This window comes from Micropterus salmoides, unplaced genomic scaffold, assembly GCF_014851395.1.
Source record: "Micropterus salmoides isolate LMB-PRFRI ecotype aquatic unplaced genomic scaffold, ASM1485139v1 Ms_hic_scaffold_6, whole genome shotgun sequence".
NCBI lineage: Eukaryota > Metazoa > Chordata > Actinopteri > Centrarchiformes > Centrarchidae > Micropterus > Micropterus salmoides.
In genome coordinates this window covers 25255676-25279675 of record NW_024044348.1, presented here as the reverse complement: position 1 = coordinate 25279675, position 24000 = coordinate 25255676, and the positions used below count along the sequence as shown (strand labels likewise).

At 41.1% G+C, this 24000-nt stretch overlaps 1 protein-coding gene across 1 annotated transcript in view; it reads right to left on the bottom strand.

The window, feature by feature from the left end:
* Window positions 1-5478: 5478 nt before the first annotated feature.
* smyd3 (SET and MYND domain containing 3) overlaps window positions 5479-24000 on the bottom strand; it is a 92820-nt gene continuing 74298 nt past the window's right edge. Inside the window, exons 8-12 of the mRNA XM_038701496.1 lie at window positions 22802-22912; window positions 19379-19466; window positions 18438-18612; window positions 6772-6880; window positions 5479-6645 (exon numbers count right to left, since the gene is read on the bottom strand). Of these exons, the coding sequence (XP_038557424.1) occupies window positions 6529-6645; window positions 6772-6880; window positions 18438-18612; window positions 19379-19466; window positions 22802-22912 (600 nt within the window). The 3' untranslated portion in view covers window positions 5479-6528. The remainder of the gene's footprint in view (window positions 6646-6771; window positions 6881-18437; window positions 18613-19378; window positions 19467-22801; window positions 22913-24000) is intronic.

Genomic DNA, 24000 nt, shown 5'->3' with positions numbered 1-24000 from the left:
CAGAGGGAGAGAATAGGCGAGAGAAGAGAGGAGAATACAGGTGGCAAAGGGGGATTGCAATGTAAGAGGGAAGTCAAGTGAAGAAGAAGAAAGGATTAGAAAAGTGGAGAAGAGGGGGACGAGGTGTAAAAGAGCTGAAGCCGTGCAAGAGAAATAAGATGGGTGAGGTTAGGGAGGACAAAATAGGGAGACAAGTGGATCCAGGTAATAAAAAAAAAACATTTAATTTCACCTATTCTCTAAAATGATTTATCTTGGGCAAGAGAAAGAGTTTAATTCCTTGCCCAGGATGGCAAAATTAATTTCCCTGCTAAAGTCCAATGTTCCGTGTTGTTGTAGTCCCTGAGATTGGTAATTAATTTGATAATTGTTCGTAATAATAGTAATCTTGTTTTATACAAGTGAATCTTTTTCGTAATTTCCCTCTCTATAATAGCCATTTGTGGAATTAGGCCACTTTAATAATATGGGCTAAAGAACAATGGCTGAACACAGTGTACTTCTATAAAGAACTAGAAAACCCCACTGATTAACTCTTGAATGTTATCTTCAATCTTTTTTACTTCAATGTGGTTTTCAGGCAGTTCACATGCAAAATATACTTCACTCTTAACAGGGATTTAACAAATTATTTTTTTAATTTTAACTACAGCTAATGTGGTGACTTAATGCTGTTCTCCAGAAATAAATTTAGTCATAGTGACTCATCTAATTATAATAACATAAACTTACTAAAAAGTAAAAATATTTGAAACAACTCTAACAGCAACTACTACACCTGGGTGTAGCTCTTTAAGGCTGAACTTTGGTGGTGCTAAATGCTAACATCAGCATTAACATTTTATTTTTTGTGCATTAGATTGCTAACATTTGCTATTATTAAGGTGGTCATATTATGCTCATTTTCAGGTAGCACCTCTTTTCACCCTGTGTGTTCACCGCACTGATGTAGCTTCTGCAGTTACCTCTTTAAGCTATAAACCAAAATACTGGACAAATATAAAATACGACCTGAAGATGGAGAAAAGATAAGAGATAACCAAAGGGATTAGAGTTTATAATGAGAGAAACATGAATGTTTGAACTAAATGTCATTGTAAGGTGGCACAAGAGGAAAAATCTATCACCAGTCTTTAGAAGTCCCTGTCTGGGACACATGAATGTCTGGACTGGTGCGAATCCATTAAGTAAATGTATATACCAGTAAGTCACAGGTGTGAACTTTCACCTGCTGGTTGCCTACAGGAAATGTCAGGGTAATCACCAAAGTCAGTAGGAGTCATCCACTGGAGATCAAGAATGTGTGTACAAAAAAATATCACAGCAATCCATCCAGTGAGGAGCAAAGCAGCGGACCCACCAACCGACAGACCGACCGATAGTACCATCCCTAGAGTCATGGCTCTAACATGGCTAAAAAATCACCATAAAAGAAACAAGCAACTTTCACTTCAACCGGGGCTCATGGTGATTTTTAAATGTGTGCATGTAGCTGCAATAGAGGCAGTTACTGTTCTGTTCAACAGTACTTAAGAGTGGGGTGGTCAGAGAACAGAGATTTTGTCTGGCTTTTCATTTTAAAGTCACTGACATAGTGGGAATTGATACCTGAGATAAAATCTACTGTCTCTGGGTATTATTACACTTTGAAAATAGCAGCTTTTCAGTATAAGAAACCTTATACAACAGAATTGGAAAACTTTGATTTAGTTATCATCCAATGCCAATGCTTGATTCTTAGAGGTGGGTTTACATTTGGATTACAGATTGTGGTCTGTAGGTACAATAACAATGTAAATGGAAGATGTGATAATAAAAAAGAGATGATAGCAGGCAGAGAGTAAAGAGAGTGTAAAGGTGAGGTGGTGCAGGGGGGAGACAGAGGGGAGTGTCTCTGAAATAAATGTGAAAATTGAAAATGGGGGAGAGTAAATAGCTAGAGGGTGAGTGAATGAAGATGGGTTAAAACCACTCAGTGTCCTTTTTTGTGATTGGCTCAGGCTGCCTGCAGAGACACACGGCGAAAGAGAGAGGCGAGCCGCCACTGAATAGTGAATTTAATTTGAAAGCCTTTGGGGAGTGAGAGACAGAAAATGGGGGAGAGACAGTGAGTGACAGAGAGGGACAGACAGAGGGTTATGGTTTTACTATAGTAAATCTAATTTAATGGCCGTTAAGAGGTGAGAGGAGAAAGGGAGAGAGTGAGAGACAGAAAGCAACAGAGCCAATGAAGTGAGTAATGGAGGTAGGAGCAGCAGCAGTGCACAGCTGGACAGACTCTTCCACAGACCATTCAGTCCACTAGGGTCATTACAGCATTACTCCATTCAGTCTTCACATCCACTTCATTTAGTCTCCCCAAGATACAATTAACAAAAGCCTTTTCTCTTTATTTCCATACATCCATCTATTTTCTGCCACTTATCCAGGGCTGGGTTGCACTGGCAGCAGGCAAAGCAAGGTAGTCCTGACGTACCTCTCCCCAGCAACATTTTACAGCTACTCCAGGGGGATCCAAAGCCAGATGAGATCTCTCTCTCCAGCACGTTCTGAGTAGACCTATAGGGTTTTCTACCAGTTGGACAGGCCAAGAAAACCTCCAAACGAAGGTGCCCAGGCGGCATCCTGATCAGATGCCCGAACCAACTAAACTGGCTGCTTTCAATGTGAAGAAGCAGCAGCTCAGCAGATGTCTGAGCTTCTTAGCCTGTCTCTAAGAGTGAGCACATATAGGTGAGGGTTGGAATGCAGGTCCAATCGTAAATTGACCAGTCTTCACCATGATGATCCTGCATTACAGCTGACTTCAACCCAATCCGCCTGTCCATCTCACGCTCCATTTTGTCCTAACTCGTGTAGAAGACCCAGAGAAACTTAATCTCCTTCACCTGTGGCCGTAACATGCTGCAGGGGGTTGGCCATTTTCCGGTAGAGAACACGGCCTCCATGAAAATCACAGATTCGGAAACAAGGGACAACCCTGGTGGGGCCCAACACCTGTAGAGAACACACACAATGGCGCCGCCAGTGGCCCCCCCTGGCATGGAGCATATGTATAAAATGCCATATACTGTATATATTATGTAACCCCTGCGTTTGAGTTAAAAGGTGAATAGCAGCATACAAATGTTGTCATATTAGGCTCTGTCACTTTAAGAGGGTAACCTCTGACCCTGAGCTGTGACAGAATATGTTGTTTATTTTAGGAGAGGCCTCCGATTCGTTAAGGTGCTGGACTAACGGGCAGAGCGGATCGGAGTACACTGGTGTTGTGCCGAATGTGTGTTTTCTTTGGAGGTAGCGACCAACTGCAGAAGAAAGAAAAGTGTAATTTAATTAATGTACAGAGACAGTTAGTAGCCTGGCTAGTTTATAATAACTTTGTCACACTGCTACACAGTTTTGTGTATTGTACTGTGTGAGAGCCATTTGTCTGCAGATAGCAACAGATTAGCACCATCGCTAGCAGCAAGCTAAGCGTACGAACACTGGAGCCCCTGACAGCGTCGTGTGTGACCAGTTGTAAACGTTATTCTTCGAGGGAGACCGTCCTGTGCCTGTTTTCATCTTCATCTTTCTGAGAGGATTGCAAAACGTGAGAACAGCGGGAGTCATCTGGACGATGCTGTGAAACTGGGCTCAACATTACTTAGAAGGGTAAACATCGCAAACACTTATCATCCTGACTCTGCTGCTGGTCCCTGCATGGGACAAATTGCTGTGCTGGATCGGTTGAGACTAGGCTACGGATTACGGTTGTTGTCATAATATTGTTGTGTCATAGCCACTTTCATATTGCCTTATTATTCGGGATTATTAGGCCAATATGCTGGCTCGCTGAGCTATATGAGAGGTACAGAGCTGGGAATGGGATAACGTTATATATTGGCAGACATTCTTTCCATTATGATTGCAGGATCTCTGGATCCCTAAAACGTTGTCTGTGCGCATCGCTGTTGACTTCAGCGGTGTTTAGCTCACTGCTGTTTGCTTTTGGCCCTATAGGCTCATTTGTTCTGAGCTTGTTTGTGTCGGTTTAAACATTGCATTCTTAATTTAGGTTTGTGACAGCAGTACTGTAACTTGTCCTCTCTCTCGTGTTTTGTGGAGCAATGCTGTTTGTTAACATGTTAAAAAAAACAGTAGCAAGAGAGAATTGTAGTTTTACTGGTATCTATGTTTTGAAATGGTTGGTGCTTCACCATTTTTACATATAAATATGACACTGGTCAAATCGTAAAAAAGTGGGATATTTCCAGAATAACTATCGTAGTTGTTTGTAACAAGAATAACACCAAACTTGTGAAATAGTATGTTATAAATAATTACACAACTCTATACAGACACATATCGTATATTTCAATTTGAATTGAAAATATATATATTTAAGCTCCATGATGTCTGTAATCTTGAGTAGACTTGTTCCCAGTAAATGTTTTGTTCCTCCCCATCAATGCACTTCTACAAATAAAAGCTATATTTGTCTTTTTAAGGAAAAGGTCAACTAGCCTATTTAAGGAACAATTAATTGCCTAACACATAGAGATAATACATTAAACAGGATTTTTATGGAATGTTAATTGAACTGGTTTTAGTCTACGGACATTAGACAACTAGTAGGCCTAACATTAACTGTAAACTAAGAAACCAAAGTAATTCAGTCTGATTCCTCCACTCATATTTTTACGTAGTATTCAACTAGTCTATATAGTGCATAATAGAATGTATGGCTTTTGGTTTAGTGTGCCACCCCAGGATTTTCAGTGGCCCCATTCGGCCACCCCTAATTTTCTGGGGGCGCCACTGACATACACATGGGGGGGGGGGGAATTATAAGTGTAGTTGTAGTTGTTTTTTCTGTAATTATTGTCAGTATTAAAAAGACTATGTGTGTTGAAAGAAGTGTTATGCTGAGAAACATTAAACAGAGAACACTGAACAGATAACTAGCCTGTGATGGATGAACGGTTTCTAACATGTCAGCTATTCCAGTAGTGAGAGAGCAAAATGTGTCAGTTATTTGTGACCTTAAAGGGAACATATTATCACTCTAATCCTGTCATAACCCATAGAAACACACAAACACACACACACACACAGGAAATGTTGTCATCAGTTTGCAAACAGTAGAATTTGGGGATTAACATGGGAAGTGTGTGTGTGTGAGAGTGAGAAACACATTACCACATTCCATCAGAAAACACTCTGGGCTTAACTTGGAAGTCACACACTGACAGAGTAACACACAACAACGTGGATTAACTTGGGAAGTGTGTGATGGATATGTAAAGAGGAAAGATGGATGTTTTGAAAACCTGACTTTACTAAAACAACACACACGCATGTACGCACACACTCATCTCTCATCTAGATGGTATGTGCAGATTAAACACAGGAGACAGAGGCCTACAGCCTCTCTCTCTCTCTCTCTAGAACACTAGAATTGCTTACTTTGTATGTCAATAAACTTGAACAAAGCAAAATCGATCTTTTAATGTACCTTCAGATACAGATTAAACAAACAACACATTGTGTTAAGTAGTGGGCTGTATGTGTATTAAACTTGGGAAAAAGCCGGGCAAGCTGTTTCCATGTACTTCCAGACTTTACTACATGCTAAACTTGGCTAATCGGCACCCAGCTCTTTCTCCATAGTACTGCACAGACTTGAGATTCATATATAATTTCTCATCTCACTCTCGCATATTAACCAAAATGTTGAACTATTTCTTTAAAGGGATTGTTAGTGAATGAGGTATATAATGCTCCCTGGGTTGCAATATTTTGTAATATGTAATTTCATAAAAGCTGTATTATTTTGAGGAAAATATGAAACCCCTATATTACCACCTTGTTCCAGACTGAAATATCTCAAAAACTATTTCATGGGCTGCTATAAAACTTTGTTCAGACATATATAGAGCCCACACTATGAATCACAATGACTTTGGTGACTTTTTTTCTTCTATGAAGTTGACATCTGTGGTTTTTAGTAAAATTGTCTGTTGGATGGATAACTATAAAATTTGCTACACACTTCCATGTCCCCCTGAAGATGAACTACGATTCCTTTACTTCTCATTTAGCGCCACCATCAGGTTGAAATTTCATTATGTGTAATACTTTGGTCTATGACCAAAAACCAGCAGCTGTGTTCGGTGCTAAATGCCAAATATTAGCATTCCAACATGCAAAACTTGCTTATAACTAGATACAGCCTCACAGAGCTGCTAGCATTGCTGTAAACTTATGTCTTGTTGAACCATAATAAGAAATTTCACTCAGTTTTTACAAAATGAAAAATGAAGGTCAAAGCAACATCAAATAAACTATGTGAGAAAATGAAAAAACAGACTGTAGGCTTACTGACATTCATCAGATGTAATTAAGCTAAAAATGTATATTGCTCTTTCAGACCTTTTGTTCATTCTGCAAATCTAATAAATCTGATGATTGGGACTGATGAATACACATTACATAACATTAAAACTATGAGAAGCTAAGGTGTACAAGAGTGCAGGCTGTGTCTCAGTGACTGCTGGATGAATGTTGAACCATCTCAGTACGACATTCCTCCATCTTCATCAAAAGACCACTGGTCATGGGGTGCCTGTCACCGTGCGTCAGCTTTATGATTTGATAGGCCTGGGAAAGGAGAAATGAACATGCTGCTATTAACTAATATGAATGATGGACACAACAATGACTATCACTGTACCAAATATCCCTGTGCTTTTACTGCAGCAATTCTCAGTAGTTCATCACTCACACCTGTTTGAATGTGTCCAAAGCGTCCTCAGTGCATTCCAGGTAATGTTGCAACTTTCCGACTCTCATCAGCTGGACTCCGTGGACCGGATGGGGATCAGGGAAGTACTGTCTTTAGAAGGGAGAGGGAAAGAGAAGATATATATTGTCTAAATATTGCTTTTACTCCATTTATGCTGATTCTTCTGGTATCTTACAGTATGAATTGTTATTACGATTCTAAATGCTGTGCTTTTCGCTAAAAAATGCTATATATTGTTAATGAAATGAGTATACGTTTCTAAGCTCATGTAGGAGCTGTTAATACTTCATCTTATCTGAAAATATTAAATAATAATTGCTCAGTTTAATGGTTGTAATCCACACTCTACCATCAATCTATTCATTTTAATGGGTGTCTGCAGGCTAAGCAAGGTACCTCTAACATCCTTTCCCCCAGCCCAAGATCCATCATGACTTACTGCCAAAAATGCAGACACAGCTCTCCCTCTGGTTATACACCGCTGGGTGGCTTCTATCAAAAATGTCTGTCTGTCACCCAATATTCCCATAGTATCCCCAAGGGGACACGATAAAAAAAAAACCCTGTAGGCTGGATGGCCAACCTCCCATCATCCCTCTGGTATCCTTGCAAGAATAAAGAGCTGGTCCAATGTTACATGACCAGTATGGATTCCACATTTCTCTTCTGGTCCCTTTTTTTAAACATGGAAACCACCACAGGCTCTGTCCTTGATATGGTGTGACAATGGCGAGATGACATTTTGGAATTAGGATCAGCAGTTAGGGTATAATTCTGCGCAGCTTTATAAGGAAATCTGATTTGAAACCATGCATACTATACTTGTGTAACACTGACTATTGAGTAATTGTTGATATCTTTGACCGTTTTTAGGCAGCCATAAAAAGACAGTTAAAGCAAATTATTCATTACATGATGAAGTTTGATCGGAGTTCACTTTTAAAGAGAAGTGCACACTTGAAGTGGCATCAATTTGAAAAATGTGCACTTTACCAGTTACTTGTACTTTGTCAGTTTGTCACTGTGAAGCCTGAGGAGATCCACTTACACAGCACAGACATCAGACAATAGGACAGATGATTAAATGGACAAGACTAATAAAATATGCTTTGCCAGTCAGTGTCTGTATAAAAGTGTGGTGCAAATACAAGTAGGAGTGTATGAGAAAAAGGAACTGCCTTAAAAACAGCAAGAAAAAAGAGATTATTTAAGTATGTGCAGGTGTGCATTATACATGTCTGTGTTTTTGTTGTCTGAATATACCTGCCTGAACATGTTGGTGTGTTTGCATGTGTGTGTTATATGTCTGTGTGTCTGAGGTCCCACTTCTCTACATTATTTACCATTGCACTACTTTAAGACAGAAACACATAAAGTATATACACATAAACTACTTGTACGTACTGTACTCGCAAATATAAAAATGTGCTCAATGTCCTCCAAATGTCCTCAGTGTATCTGTGCACTGTGTATTTATGCATGAATATACTGGTTATTATCCACAAAACAAACAGGTGCACACTGTCACAATGCAGTGAGAAAGATACAGAAAAAGCAACTGTTGCTTGACTTTGTTGGATGCCAAGGTTTTGATCAGTAAGATGTGTATCCATAATGACAGAGCCAGAGTTCTGATCAGCCTGATCAATGATTTTCACATTAACAGATTCCCAAAACTCTTATATCCTATCTGATTTATGTCTTGAAAATAATTATGTGATAAATGAATACGCATTTTTACGCACACATGCATGCAAATGGATCCGCATTGATGCTTAATACCTTTGTACACATATAAACACACATGTTATAAAGAGGCAGTTCACACACACAAAGAACTGGGACACTCCCTGTCCTATAAAGATAAATACACACCAGAGACTCTTAGGAAGCAGCTTTGTTGTTGGTAAACACTGGAGTTCTCAAAACATTCATTTACCCGACTCTGGTTTGTCATTTATCCTCTTTTCTTCTCCACACCCTTCTCTAATCTCTTCTTCCTTTTCCTATTTCACATCTCCTTTGCACTGCGCTCCCTCCTGTTTATATTTGTGCTTTTTGCCCCGCTAGCTGCAGGGATTAAAGTTGGTGATGTCGGTCTGTACCTTCTCTCCTCTGCTGCACTCCATTCACTCTCCTCTACTCTACCTGTGCTGCTCTCTTAAGTTTCTTCTTCCTGTTCTCTCTCTCCCTCACTCTCTGTGTTTTTCTTTTGATTACACATACAAAATGTTTTCATTTAAAAAATTTTATGGAACCGCTGATGACATTTAAATGCCCTCTGACAAAGCACATTAAAACGTAAACCCTTCTCCATTTAAATTTCTTGTCTGGCACGCAAGCACAACAGTGCTGCATGTAAACACAGAAACATGAATACAGCATTAATATATGAGCGTGCATGCACACAAAGATAAGGTCAATTTGAATCCACTTCACCCTCTATAACCTGGTTTATTTGCCAGATTTAACTTCTCTCCAGAGTAAACAAACCAGAGAGGGTCCAACATGCCCTCAATTCAATCATATATAAATAGAAACTGCACTTCATCTGCTATTAACAGATCATTAATGTAATTTCTTTATGGGCTGAAAACAGTAACTTTCTAAGTTAAAATGTTTTTTGCTATTTGTTTAAAAGGAAAGTTAATGAACTTGCCAGGGCCAGAGTCATTTTAGAACTCTAGATTTGATACATTTCCGGTAGTTTTCACTCAGAATGCCAACACACCCCTTTTGTTCATACATTCATGCCTAACTGAACTACTAACTGACAAGCCTACCAATTACAGAGGTGGTCCCTGGTTCTGCAGTTAAAACTGAATCATTAAACAGGAAGTTCAAAGACTAAACCAACAACATTAGTCGTCCGTGAATAATAACAAGTTACAATATTGATTTAATTACCAATCCACTGATTCAAGCTGCCATGACATGTAAACACACACATCAACACCAAACCCCAATTATATTTCCTCTTTGCATGTAGAACCACACAGCAATTAAAATAATTTCATTAACTTGTCTCCTGAATTCTCTCCTCCTTTTTTTCCCCGGGAGAGTAAATTGAAGGAAAAGCTAGTTAGAAAGCCATAGCTCTCGGCAATAAGTGTGAGAAGGGGCAAGAAGGAGAAATTAATAGTTGTGGAAAAGTGTAGCATTTCCAGGCAAATGCAGTGGAACTAATGAGACTCTTGTTTGGAAGTGAAGATCCACACCCTGTTGTTACTGAGTGGGAGACATGGATTATCTTACTAAGTAGAAAACCGAAGGAGAACGAAAACGTGGAGGAATGATTATTCGTGAGTATTCTCCTTAATTGCATTTTGTTTTCTGTCCAATGCAACAGTAAATTGAAATTCTAGATTTCCAGTTAGCAAACTTAGCACTGGCATGCATCCTTTATTAAGACAAAGGGAATTTAAATAAGATTTTAGCCGCTGCTTCTTTTTGAGACACATTATCACTTGAAGGAATCCAGAAAAAAGCATTTTCATTGCAGGAGAGTCTCTTAAGCCACTAATAATAATAACTTATATTTATATAGCACCTTTCATGAGACCCAAGGATGCTTTACACATAATTGCAGAGACGAAGCAATAAAAAGTCATTCATGGTTGAATGCCTTTGTGAAGAGGTGGGTTTTAGGAGTTTTTTGAAGGTGTCTAGAGAGGGAGCATTTCGGATCTCTGTGGGGATGGAGTTCCAGAAGGTGGGGGCTGCAACGCTGAGGCTCTGTCCCCAAAAGTCTGCAGTCTGGTGTGGGGGACAGAGAGCAGGCCCTTGTCCGAGGACCGCATGTAACGTGAGGGGGAGTAGGGTTGGAAAAGGTCCAGTAGGTACTGGGGGGCAGTGGCATGGAGAGATTTATAGGTGAGGAGTAGGATTTTGTAGGTGATGCGGAATTTGACCGTGAGGATTGGGGTGATGTGCTGCCATGACCTAGTGTGTGTGAGAACCCTGGCAGCCGAGTTCTGGACATATTGTAGCCTGTGCAGGACCTTGCTGGGTACCCCATACAGGACACCATTACAGTAGTACAAGCGGGAGGTGATGAAGGCATGGATGAGAGAGTCTGCCACAGAGTCTAAGAGTGATGGTCAAAGTCTGGAGATGTTTTTGAGGTGGTAGAAAGCAGATATGGAAATGAGTTTGACATGTGACTGGAAGGAAAGGGTGGAGTTCAAAATGACACCAAGGTTGCGGACTTCTTGGGATGGAGAAATGGAGCAACCATCCACTTTGAGGAGTAGATCACCTACCCTCAGGAGCAGCGGCTTGGGAGCCACTACCATTAGCTCCGTTTTGCTGCTGTTTAGCTTGAGTAGACTGGATGACATCCAGGTTTTTATTTCAGTCAGACAGTTAACAAGTGACAGAGGGGGAAGCTGAGTGGATGGTTTGGTGCGGATATACAGCTGTGTGTCATCAACAGTGGAAATTGAGACCATGGTGACGTATTATCTGGCCGAGGGGAAGCATATAAATGGTGAAAAGGAGGGGTCCAAGCACTGAGCCTTGAGGCACACCTTGTTTGACTGGGGCCGGGGTGGAGCTAGAGTCTCTAAAGGTGACAAACTGTTCCCTATTGGAGAGATATGACTGAAACCAGGAGAGTGCTGAACCGGTGAGGCCAACATATTCAGATAGACGGTTGAGAAGGATGGTATGGGACACTGTGTCAAAGGCTGCAGAGAGATCTAGAAGAATGAGGATGCTGATATGTCCAGAATGAGCGGCGAGGAGGGGGTCATTAGTGATTTTGATGAGGGAGGTCTCAGTGCTGTGATGTGCTCTGAAGCCAGATTGAAGGGGTTCATAGAGATCATAGTGGGACATGTGTTGATGAAGTTGGGCGGCAACTGCTCTTTCCAGGATTTTGCTCATGAAGGGAAGGTTGGAAATCGGACGGTAGTTGCTGAGGTCATCAGGTCCAAACTGGGCTTTTTGAGAATAGGAGTAACGGCAGTGGATTTGAAGCAGGAGGGTACCAAGCCAGATACCAGAGAAGTGTTTATGATCTCCACCACGATGACACAGAGGGTAGAGAGGCATGCCTTGACCAAGATAGTAGGCATGGGGTCCAGTGAACAGGTGGAGATCTTGGCTCTGGTAACCAACTTGACAACTTTAAGGAAGCTAAGAAGGGAGAAGGAGGAGAGGCAGTGCTGTGGCAAGCATGCAGCGGAGGGGGGGGCACCATCACAAGGGTGAGTTGTGGGTAGAGGGTCAGGAGTAGGAGGCAGCAGTTGTTGATGGAGTCCACTTTTTCCTGAAAGAAATCCAGGAATTTGGAGCAGAAGTGTCAAAGGGGCAGGGGGCATCATGAGGGCAGAGCAGCCGGTTTATGGTGGAGAAAAGCATTCTTGGTTGCTTTTACTGGTTAACAATGATTGTGGAATAGTAGTATGTTTTGGCCTTGGAGAGAGCTTCTTTGTAAGACCTCACATGGTCTTTGAAGGCCTCTAGGTGGACAGTGAGGCCAGATTTTTTATGAAGCCTCTCCAGCCGGCAACCACACGGCCTTCATGGAGCGAAGTTCGGTAGTGAACCAGGGGGCTGGATGAGAGAAAGAGACAGTCCAGGTCTTGAGGGGAGCAAAAGAGTCCAGGCTGAGAGACAAAGCTGTATTATAGTGGGCGACTAGGCCATCCACCCCGGGGTCCGGGGGATCTGAGGCCAGGTGGGTCCCTACAGTGCTGGCTAGGGATGATGCATTAACAGACTTGATGTTCCTGAATGTGATGGTGCGTTTGAGTTGTTGCCTGGGCAGAAGGACTGGAACATAAAAAAGGATGGCACTGTGGTCGATGCATTGCAGCTGGGAGGGAGTAGTACCAGTGGAGCACACCAGATCCAGTGTGTGACCTTTGGTGTGAGTGGGATCTTTGACGTGCTGAATGATGTTGAGGCCGTCCAATAGTGACAGGAATTCAGCAGCAAAGGGACAGCTGTTAGAGTCCACATGGATATTGAAGTCCCCGAGCCGGAGTGTGGATGGAGACATGGAGCACACGCAGATGAGTAGCTCTGATAGCTCAGCCACTTGGAGCTGTGCAGACCCAGCCAATGTGAAACGAAGACACTCAAATGAGGTGATGTTAGGCACTGGAAGTTCTTTCACTGGGATGTCAGCTCGATGTATAACAGCCAGACCACCACCACGGCCCGTAGAGCGAGGCCTCTGTATGTACACATCCTGGTGGGGTGGGGCCTGGTTGAGTGTCATAAAATCCTGCTGATTTTGCGAAGTTTCTGTTAAGCACAGAAAATCCATTTTCCTGTCAGTAATGATGTCATGTATGAGTAGTGCTTTATTATTTAGGGAGCGAGTGTTCAATAACATTAACATTCCTGTCCAGCAGTCCTGTTAGTAGGTGCTGAGGCAGCCAGTGTAGTAGGAGCAACATCAACACAGACCAGGGGCCTTTGATTGACAAAAAGCACGTGTGGTTTGCTGTGATGACATTGTTTCACTGCGACAGAGCGTCTGTCTGACAGAACTGTGGGAACAGCATGGTCCATGTAAACAAACTTACGTTGGGAGCCCCTATATACATAGCCTGGGCAACGCAGGAGTTTGAGAGATTTGATGGTATCAAGACAATTTGGTATGATGTGACAGAAGAGGTTCAGGAGCTCCGGGGAAGAGTATTTAATTAGCGACATGATGGTATGAGGAAGCACCAGCTAGCTTAGCTGCCGAAGACAGGGGCCCGGAGAGGATGCATCCAACGTTTAACCACATCAACAGCGTTGCAGTGAAGACGAGGCAGAATAGTCGATAATGCAGGTTTCACGGCAGAGAGTTATCCAGTCGGTGGTACCGGAAAAGATAATCCCAGATTGTTTGTCCATGGTGGATCACTAGTCGGGGCAGACACCTGACAGCTAGCCGGCATGGGTGAATAACGTTAGGCTACAGAGCCGCAGTTGTGCCGAGCAACAGTTGGCAATACAGATATTTGCTGATCCAAAAACACACCTTATCCTAGTTGTCTGGACATTAAACTCAAAGAAGCTTAATGACTCAAGTTTTGTGAAAAACCGTGATTTGTGAAGCGGCGACACACACGCCAGCGTCCTCACTTGCATCGACCTGTTTAGAATAACACTGCTTAAGTGCAGACATTGTTCTTCTTCTGGCACTTTTGACAGTTTACAATCAGCATTAGGTCTATTAACACCAGGCCACCTGTAATCTACAACCAGTGGCTCCCAACCTTTGTGGCAGGTTGATCACAACCTCTCATGCAAGTCTGCCTTCTTCTTCTCAACTAGTGTAGCATGTCTACATTGTTTTAATAAATTTATGAGAATTAATACCAAATTATGAATTTTAATCCATCCATTCCATCCATAAATCTCTCGAGGGGCACCACCCGATATTCCGTTCGCCCAGGATCGACGGATAAGGATTAAAAAGCACTTGGTCGTTCTTGAATTAAAACTAGTGTAACTTAAGAGACTGATAACTTTTAACAAAACAAAAACCAAAGAAAATAAAACAACAAGTAAAGTTGCTAGGAACAAGGGAAAAATCGATGTCGCGGCGCTTCGCCTGTGGCTTGAAAACAAACAAAGGGCTTTGTTGTGAGCTGCTTGGGGCGTTGCCGGGAGAGGGGCACGCTGGGCGCGTGCCGAAGCGCCGTTGGAGAGCCAGGAACAAACAGAAGACAAGAGAGAGTGAACAAGCGCGTGTGTCGCTGTTTTGTCTGTTGGGGCGAGGGAGTGAGGGCTTGTCTTCGGTTTGCCTGAGAGACTGTCTTCTTAACTTTCAATATGTCTAATCGAAAATCTATTTGCGCGTATTTTAATCAAATATCTTCCCACAATCAAACCTTAATTGCCAAATGGTTATACCGTTCTTAGTTTAAGCACTTGATAAAAAGCAAACAATTGTCAGTAGTTCAACTTTGAGGCTAGCATTAGCAGACGATTGCATGCAATACTTATTTTGTCCACTTGGGGGAGCTCGGGTTACATGAGGATAGCTCTGATTAATCCTAACACAGTCTTCTCAGGAGCTGGGGAATTTAACCTTAAATTTGAGCTGGAAAATTAATCGAGTATAGGATGACATTTCTTTATCATCATTTCTAAAAGATGTGTCAGAAGGTATCGTGAACAAAGCATTGGTTACATATAAAATGAATAAAGTCAGGTGACCTTGCTGAAAATTACAACACTGCAAAATTAACTTATTTAGATTCTTTTCAATGACAAATAGCAACAACAACAACATGGTACTACTAAAATGGAATGGGGAGACCTAGTTGAGTAACTGAAAAATGTAATTAAACAAGGTAACTTTTGAGTCTTGAGGAGACCAGTTTAGGGTTTCCTACCCTGTCTTACGAAGAGTTTTGATAGGCTGTTCAGGAAAACGCTAATCTCTGGTCAGTGTTCCTTTGTCATTTTAACAGTCAGTCGCCGAGGCTAATCACGGCGGCTGCCAAAGGTGGCCAGTTTTACGATCAGACTGCCCAGAAACAGCACTTAGGGAGAGAAACCTTTCACCTCTTCCTTGGAGTCGCTTCGGCTGTCTGTTGAGTTGATATCTCATCCCTCCTTTTCTTTCTCCCAGGGAGAGAGAAAGAATTTGTAGTAGTCCAAATTTATTTGATATAAAATGCACAAATCCACACTGTTGGTTCACAACACTAGTGTATTATTATTCTACTTCTGTCAGACATTTCGTCAAAGTACTGCTGTCTCCACCAGAGGATGGAAAAAACTGTTCTGTAATGGTGCTGATTTTAAAAAACTTTGTATTTCAAATCCTTCCACCAACAGATCCATGAAGACTGACAACGTGGGTGCACTTCGCCGGTCTACTGAGGCCACTGTCGATGGAGAAATATTATTCAAGAGATTTGTCTATATAAAAATGCTGAATGTTGAATGTTGTTGCAAAACTGTGCATCTAGAGAGAAGTCTTTGCTGTTTTTTTCTGAAAACCCCAGAAAATTATGAAGCCGTACTTGCTGAGTTTTAGCTGTTACTCTCTATTAGTGCTGCCTTGCTAATCTTAATGGGATGTCACATCTTCTCTGTTTGGGCGGTTACCTACAGAAACAAGGGGGGAAAAAAACAACACAAAATGTGTCCAGAGAGGCAACATAAATCAAAGTAGCTGTTTTTACACAGTGTTTCAGGCTGGAGCTCCACTTGTACATTCACATATTCATGAATGTGGGTGTGTGTGTGAGCATGTCTATGAGTAAACTATGTGCAGCATGGAGACATTCAATAAACCTTGCATGTACAGCCTGCAGCGGGCGTGCATTATTCGCACACAGGCGCAGGGAAAAACCCTCTCTATACATCACAAACTGAATAGAGAAACTGAAAAAAAAAAGACCAGCAGAGAGAGTAAAAGAAGAAAGGAATACAGAATGAGGGGAAGGACAGGGGAAGAGAGAGATAGAGAACTCCTGCAGCTATCTTTCTTCCCTGCCATCTGAAGAGCCCAGAGGAAGATGGAAAAGATGAATATGGAAGATCCTCCTCCCACTCTCTATCGCTCACTTTTTTCTCCTGAATGCTCTCCTTTTTCTTTCATTGTTGTCTCCCCAGTGCATTCCTCTTATTGTACATCTCCCCTCTTCCTTGAGATTCTGTCCCTTCATTCATTTCTGCCTACTATTCCTCTGCCCTCCTTTCTCATTTGTCATTTCTCACCAGCTTACACCTCCTCTCTCACTTCCATCCTCACCTAACCCCTCTCTCTGGTCTCACTCTAAAAACCCCATCCCTCACTTTGGTTTCGCTTCAGCTTCCTAGAGACACATTTTTCTCAGTTTCTTTCAAATGACACCAATCTCTCCATCCCCTTCTCTCCTCATCACCTCTCTCCTTCTGCTGCTCTGTGTCTCCTTATTTATTGATAGGCTGTATTATTGTTCCTCTCCTGTGGATGTGTTGTTCTGTGTGTGAGAGAGCACAACTCTGCCACTAGAGCTCTGCCCTTAACACAAGATCGATTAGTCCTACGCACACAAACACACACACACACACACACACACACACACACACACACACACACACACACACACATACAAGAAGGTACGGATGTGTAAGGAAATTAAAACTGTTGATACAATTTGCTAACTTAAGCTAAAATTCTGGACTTTTTATATCTAACTATACAATCGGTTTATTTCAGTAATTTCCCCCTTAAATATGAAGTACATTTATTAAGAGATTCTTTTATATCCGTTAGTTACGTGTGCTCTTGTGATCTCCCTTCATCTACTCCTGTCCCTATACCTTTTTCTTTGCTGCGCACTACGTGCTTAACTTTTATCTTCTCTCTTTTATAAATGTGCTCGCTTTGGACTGTCACCACTTTTCCCTTTACTTCTCCTTGAATTTCTCCTCTCTACTGTTTTATTCCTTTCTTGCAACATCATCATTAAATCTTGTACTTTTAGTTCCTAACTTCAACTGATGTTGGGAAAAACATGATGTTGGTTTAACAGCCCAGATATCACATATCACAGACATCAGAGATTTGACATTTAGCTAGGTAAGTGGCTCAATTGAAAGGCTTTCCAAATACAACTCTGTGGATTATATTTTTAACATGAGTTGAGGATTTTTCTCAAATATACAAAAGGATTCTATAAAAATGTTAAACACATGACTCTGACGCCTGTCCACAAAACATGATGATAAGAAACCAGCCAACACAGATTTAAAATGTCTCAAAAATCTAATCTATAATATGTCAAAGCAGATAGAGCTACGGTGGACCAAAGGTTTTTTTCAAAATGTGACGCATGTGTTGGCATTGTGCTGGAGATTTTTTACTTATTTGCTTGTGTTTTGCACATTTTCTGTAATTTCTAAAATTGCAATGTTGAGCTCACTAAGCCACCACTGATTACAACGTGAACCCTAAAATTTTCCTCTAAATCTTTTCCCCTCTATCATGTCTGCTTTATACTAACTTTGTAAACCAACCCTGTTGAGATTAATTTCCTGTCCACAAAGATAACAGAAGGATATCATCATCTCCTTTATCAGGTCAAACAGTTAAATCTGGCACATTGTGAAATCTCCTCAGTCTCACTCAGTCACTGCTTTCAGTGCTCATTCTGCAGTTCAAACTCAAAAACAAGCAAAGGATCCATTTTTTGTTATCTAAATAGATCACTATAATATTTATCTTACTATTTATCCCAGGTAATCTGTCCGAGAATCGCCTCCTTTCTTTCAGAGTTAAAAAAAGATGGAGCTTGTTCTAAAATATGATTAAATCTGGAAGCCTCGTGATGACTATGAAAGCACCAGGATTGAGTAGCAGCTCAAATCTTTGAAGTAATAACTTTGAAGTAATAATCCACATTGGTAAAGACAGTTATACAAGTCTGCCTGAACTAAGGGAGTTGCACTTCGGATGCACTCTGGATGAGTTACTCTTGTCCTTTTCCTCACATTGCTTTCCACGCTAGATTCAGGAAGGAGAAAGTCCCTCAATCCAAATGCATATCCAGATTTAGAGGGAGAGGAAGTAAATATACATACATATAAGCCATCCACGGGTGAATCTTATACATTTTTAGTTTGTTCTACCTCAAACACACACACACATTTAAATTTCTTGTCCGGCTCTCACACCCACGCACGCACTCTAACTCACCTGTACACTGGAAGCGTTTTCCTCCCATATCGCACAGCTTCCTCCCATTGTCCCAGGTGAATGGAGGCATCTAGAGCCATGTCGGTCATCCTGAGCTTATACAGGTTTTCATCAGGCACGTCACTACCAACAGTTGATAACAGATGACTACAGCTCTCAAGCAGTGTTTGCCAACCTAGAGGGTCACTTAAGGAAAAGTTCTATGTAAATCTGTTGATATCATTTTGCTAAAAGGGTTAAGCTTTGAGGATTATGCTTAGATACATGCTTATTTAATGTATGTCACCTTCCCTCCACTCTGTTGTTTCATAATGGAAGCTGTTAAAGGGCATATTTATGTACATGAAAGAACAGTACGCATTTGCACTGCACCACAAACCACATATATTTGAGTGTAATTTATTTTCTAAATCAGGACCTAAGTCTTAACCTCCATCGAATGTCTGGGATTATCCCTAAGTAGAAACACTGATACTCTCTGAAACTACTGTTTGTACATTAGGTCATGATCTTAGACCTTCGTGAGTGAACTCCTAAAAATCTGGCTTCTCTGCTGCAGAGTATCACTTAAACACATCTTTCACACTTATAATTTGTGTTTTCGCATACTATTCATTGATTACAATTTTTTGGTAACTTGATTTACACAGTATATACCACCCGACTCAAACCAGCTGCTTGCTATTGTTGACTGTTGTCTAGGGGATGTTACATACAGCAGTAAAACTGAGTTCTCATTATTTCAAAGAAGTCTATTGGGATAACAGCATGTCAGCCATCAAGACCTGAATCTCTGAAATGTGGAACACTCCTATCAGTCACAACACAGTGCTTATGAAATGTTGGCAGTGGAGAGACCACTGCTTATTTAATCAACATCCCACAATAAAGCCGATGATGGATGATGACAATGCTTAGTGGATCTTGGTGGTAAAGGATACCTGACTTTGCTTTCAGTGCTTCCAGTCTAGGTAGAGCCACCTCCAGCAGACGCCAGGTTGATTCTTGCCCTGAAAGCATGAGTCCGTCCTGGGAAAGAGAGAAGAACTACCTCAACATCCGCGCTGACTGAGTAGACATTATTGTCTGAACAAACACACTCGTGTAAATACTTGACGTGCACGCAGGCGCACACACAGCACCATTATGAGGAGTGGATGGAGTGAAAAACAGAGAATAGAGTGAATTTATTTAAATTTTATTGTGAACCCAAGTGCTAAAAATTCTGCACTTTGCATATCTCATTTTAGCTGTATTAGTATTGATTCAGTTTCAGTTCACAGTTTGGTATCATTTATCAAGTATCATTTAGAACGAGACTATCTTGCCTTAAATTTTAGGTAAGGTTGTTCATGTGCCTTTACATGCCAGAGTAAGATTTTAACAATCATAGTAAAGTAGTATTCATTAAAAAAAACACATTCTTTTTTCATATGCACAACACAAACACGCACATATGCAAGACAAACACACAAACATCATCCCCTGGGTTTGATGTCAACAGTCATCTGTCACCATGACAACTTTGGGTCACAACCCAGCAGCACTCTCATCATCATCTGAAGATTAAAGACAAAGAGGGGGAACGGCAGACTCTGTGTGTGTGTGTGTGTGTGTGTGTGTGTGTGTGTGTGTGTGTTGTATTCAGAACAAAGGCGGGTTGAATAAAATGAATCCTGTGGTCCCAGATAATCAACTGAGTGGCCTTTCTTACTTATCTCAAACACACACACAAGCGCGCACACACACGCACATTTTCGTGTACTGCTGTGTTGTGGAAAAGTAAGACCAAAGCGCCATAAATGGGATGTGGAGAACAAAGCTAGAGGCAGAAGTGAAAAAAAGAGAGAGAGAGACAGTGAAATATTTGAAAGGAAAGATTGAGTGGATTAAGATGGATGGAAAAGAAAACTGCAGGTGAACGAAAAGGCAATTTTTCTCATTTTTCAGTAGGTGGTCAGACGGGGAGACAAGGGCAGAGAGAGAGAGAGAGAGAGAGGTGTGAAGAGGTGGAGCGTGACAGAGAGGAAGAGGATGACAGTAGGAGATAAGACAGAAAGTGAGAGTGAAGGAGGAAAAAGGTGGAGAGGACAGGAAAGGGTACACTGTAACATGTTATGCACAAATGACTAAGCCAACAGTGGCACGGCTGAAGTGTGTATGAGATGAGAGTATGTGTGAGTGACTGTGTGAGCGAGAGAGAGAGAGAGCGACAGAGAGCATGCATGTGTGTTTTTGAACTTGCGGTCTTATGAAAACGTTTTACACATTTCAAGCAAAAATGTTCTTTGCAAAGTTTAAGAAATTTGGGTTAAGTTCAGATTAGGGAAGAGCTTCCTACAGACAAAAGTGCATGGGAGTGTGTGATTGTATAACTTCCTGCCTTAATGTCAACAAAGGCTAAAATCACCTGCCCACCGATGATCATATCAGGAAGAAATTGATAATCTTTCAGAGTGGTGCTCAGAGAACAACCTACTGCACAACGTCAGCAAACCCAAGGAGCTGATCGTTGATTTTAGGAAGGAGGAGTTAAAGACACACACTCCTGTCTACATCGGTGGAGCTGAGGTGGAGCAGGTGAACAGTTTCAGGTTCCTGGGAATCAGCATCACAGCGAACCTGACATGGTCATCTCCACGCTGGTGAAGAAAGCTCAGAAACGACTGTATTTCTCTAGGAGGCTTAAGAAGGCCGAATTCCCACGGCAAGTTCTTGTCAGCTTTTACAGAGAAGCAATAGAAAGAATCCTGACTGAAAACATCACAAACTAACATGGGATGTGCACGGCCCAGGACCAGAGGGCTCTGCAACGGGTGATTAAAATCACTCAGAAGATCATTGGTACCCATCTCCCGAGCATCAGTGATATGGGTGAGGTGCCTATGCATATTTAACGACAGCACCCACCCAGCCACAGGCTGTTCACCCTGCTGCCTTCTGGGAAGAGATTTAGAAGTTTCTGCTGCCGCACCACCAGACCACAGAGCAGCTTTTTCCCCCAAGCTATCAGACTTTTAAGCTCAAATTCATCCTCAGCACTGCTCCACTGAATTTAGTTGATTTCTGTCAACGATTTTTACAATTGCTTTTATATTACTGTATATTGTCTGCTACATAGCAGAAGGGAGTTACAAACTGAATTTCACTTTACAACCTGTTGTATTGTGACGAATAAATCTACCTTGTACTTTAGTGTGATGTTTGAGGGAATGTTAAGCTTTTAAACTTCTCTGCAGGAGTTTTAATTGGAGATTCAAGTCATATTGCGACATACCAGTGACACACTGCAATCCAGCGGCTTGACGGCACATGTCAAAAGCTTTTCTTTTGTCAATGTAAGCAGTTTCACGGTGTCACTTCTATTGTTTCATCAAGTACAAACACTCTCTAGGTCACTAACACATTTCCTGTCAGTGATGCCAGCAGAAATTTAATAAGTGATGCATCTACTTCTGGACTAGGGATGCATCGAATGTTCGGCCACTGAAATTAATCGGCTGAAAACAGCAAAAAAAGCATTTTCCATATTCGGCCTAATAAGTCAAAAGGCCGAGGAAATTTTACCGAACAATTACGTTGACATGTTGGCAGTGTGGAAGCATTTTAAAGTGTCCAAGAACCACATACATTATTTATCAAATTGGGTTGGACTTGATGAATTTAGTGCAAAGTTACACATGTGACAACGGTTTTCAAAATAATGTGTCTATACAGTATGGAAACAAGATTAATTGGATTATATTCACAGAAAGTATAAAACATATTACATGTGTCCATTAAAAGTAAATGGACACATGTAATGTAAACACACTGAGTAAAATGCACATTTTGACTATTTAATTTATGCAATGTTAAAAATAAAAATAAAAATTGGCAAAATAAATGGAAAAAATGTGAATGTACTTGTTTGGTGTTTGGTCATTATATTTGATTTCGACTTTGGCCAAGAATTTTCATTTCGGTGCATCCCTATTCTGGACAGATATTTTTTCAGGCTCCAGTATACACAATTTCTTAAAGCAGTGTATAGTGTATATGAAAGTGTATCCCATAGTAGTATGAAGAGAGAAATGTCCAGTATGATGTGGAATACCTGCAGAAAACGCTGATATTGAAACATCATTTGGGGACGCGTCTTCAAACATGTGTTAACAGGGAAAGAGGTGCTTTTATAATTAATATTTTTCAAAGGATAAATGCCTAAGTGGAGTATTGTTCCTAGTATCATTATGTACATGTAAATGTTGCCATTGACATAGTTTGCATGTTTGTATTTGGAAATGAATGACAATCATGTAGATAGTTGAATCCTTGAAATATCAGCAGTGATTGTGACGATGTAATTTGTGTGTGTGTCTTACTTTGTCTTGAGAGTCACATCGTTGGCAGTGGCAGGTAAAATGGTACTGGGCCTCCAGCTGTCTCCGTCGATCTTCAGTCAATGACAACGTTTCGATGTAACTTATAGTTAGCTGAAATCAAAGACAACAGGGCCCCGTTTCAGAAAGCGGGATTAGTGAACATTCTGAGTATGTTGAGCCTGAGATGAGGGAATCTCTGGGTTTTTTCTGTTCCAGAGAGCGAGATCAGATAATCCCTAGATCAGTAACTCCGGCAACTGATGCTGTGAACCTAACCTCCTCGGGAGGAGATTAGATTCACAGGATAAGTTGGAAAACCGTCAGTTTCTCTCTGATTCCTCCCCTCCTGCAGAGCCTGAGGCAAAATCGCGGTTAGATAGGCTATTAGTTTTTTACCCAAACATGATCTTGAACATGACCGCTTTATGATAATCTGTTATCGATGTAAGGACAGATCTCCGCACATTGTGGATTTATGCTCAGCCCAGAATAAAATCTATGTCCGTCTTTAGGTAGCCTATAACGCTGCGACTCTGTGGACAGTTGGATTGAAACATTTACTGTGGGCTACCGCAGTAATCACTGTTTAATATGTAACCTGTAAAACTGATCAATGAACAGTAATCTTTCATACTGTAAGCTAGTCACACTGATTGGAACAGTCGTAGAACTGGAGATAATGTGACTATTTCTGAGTAAGGATGACTGTGGAGCTTAAACAAATAGGCCTAAATAAGGTTTAAAAGTGAGTTTTTCATTATTACATGCTGAATGTGTTTTGACAGCATTAATAAAATACAAAATTATCAAGATTGTATTAATGTAAAATAGACGTCTAAAACTTTATAGTCAGTCTGAACCCACAGACACATTTTCCACTGCTGAAAAAATTATTAATAGGCTAACCTACTGGGTGTGACTGTGACTGTACAATCATAGGTTCATGAGTAAACTGCATCTTATATTTGATCTATACCTATTTTCATAACCAGGTAGCCGATTGCCACCAGGATTTAGTCCCGTCAGGTAACAGCTTATTAAATATACCCTTCCTATTAAAAATGAATGTAATGGGCTGTATGAGAATTCAAGCACTTTATCATTTATGAAACGCGGTATAAGAAGTTCTAATATTAGTGTATTGACTCCTTCCTCCACTCCTGTGTTTTAGAGCCTATCATGGTCCGCGTTGGCAGCAT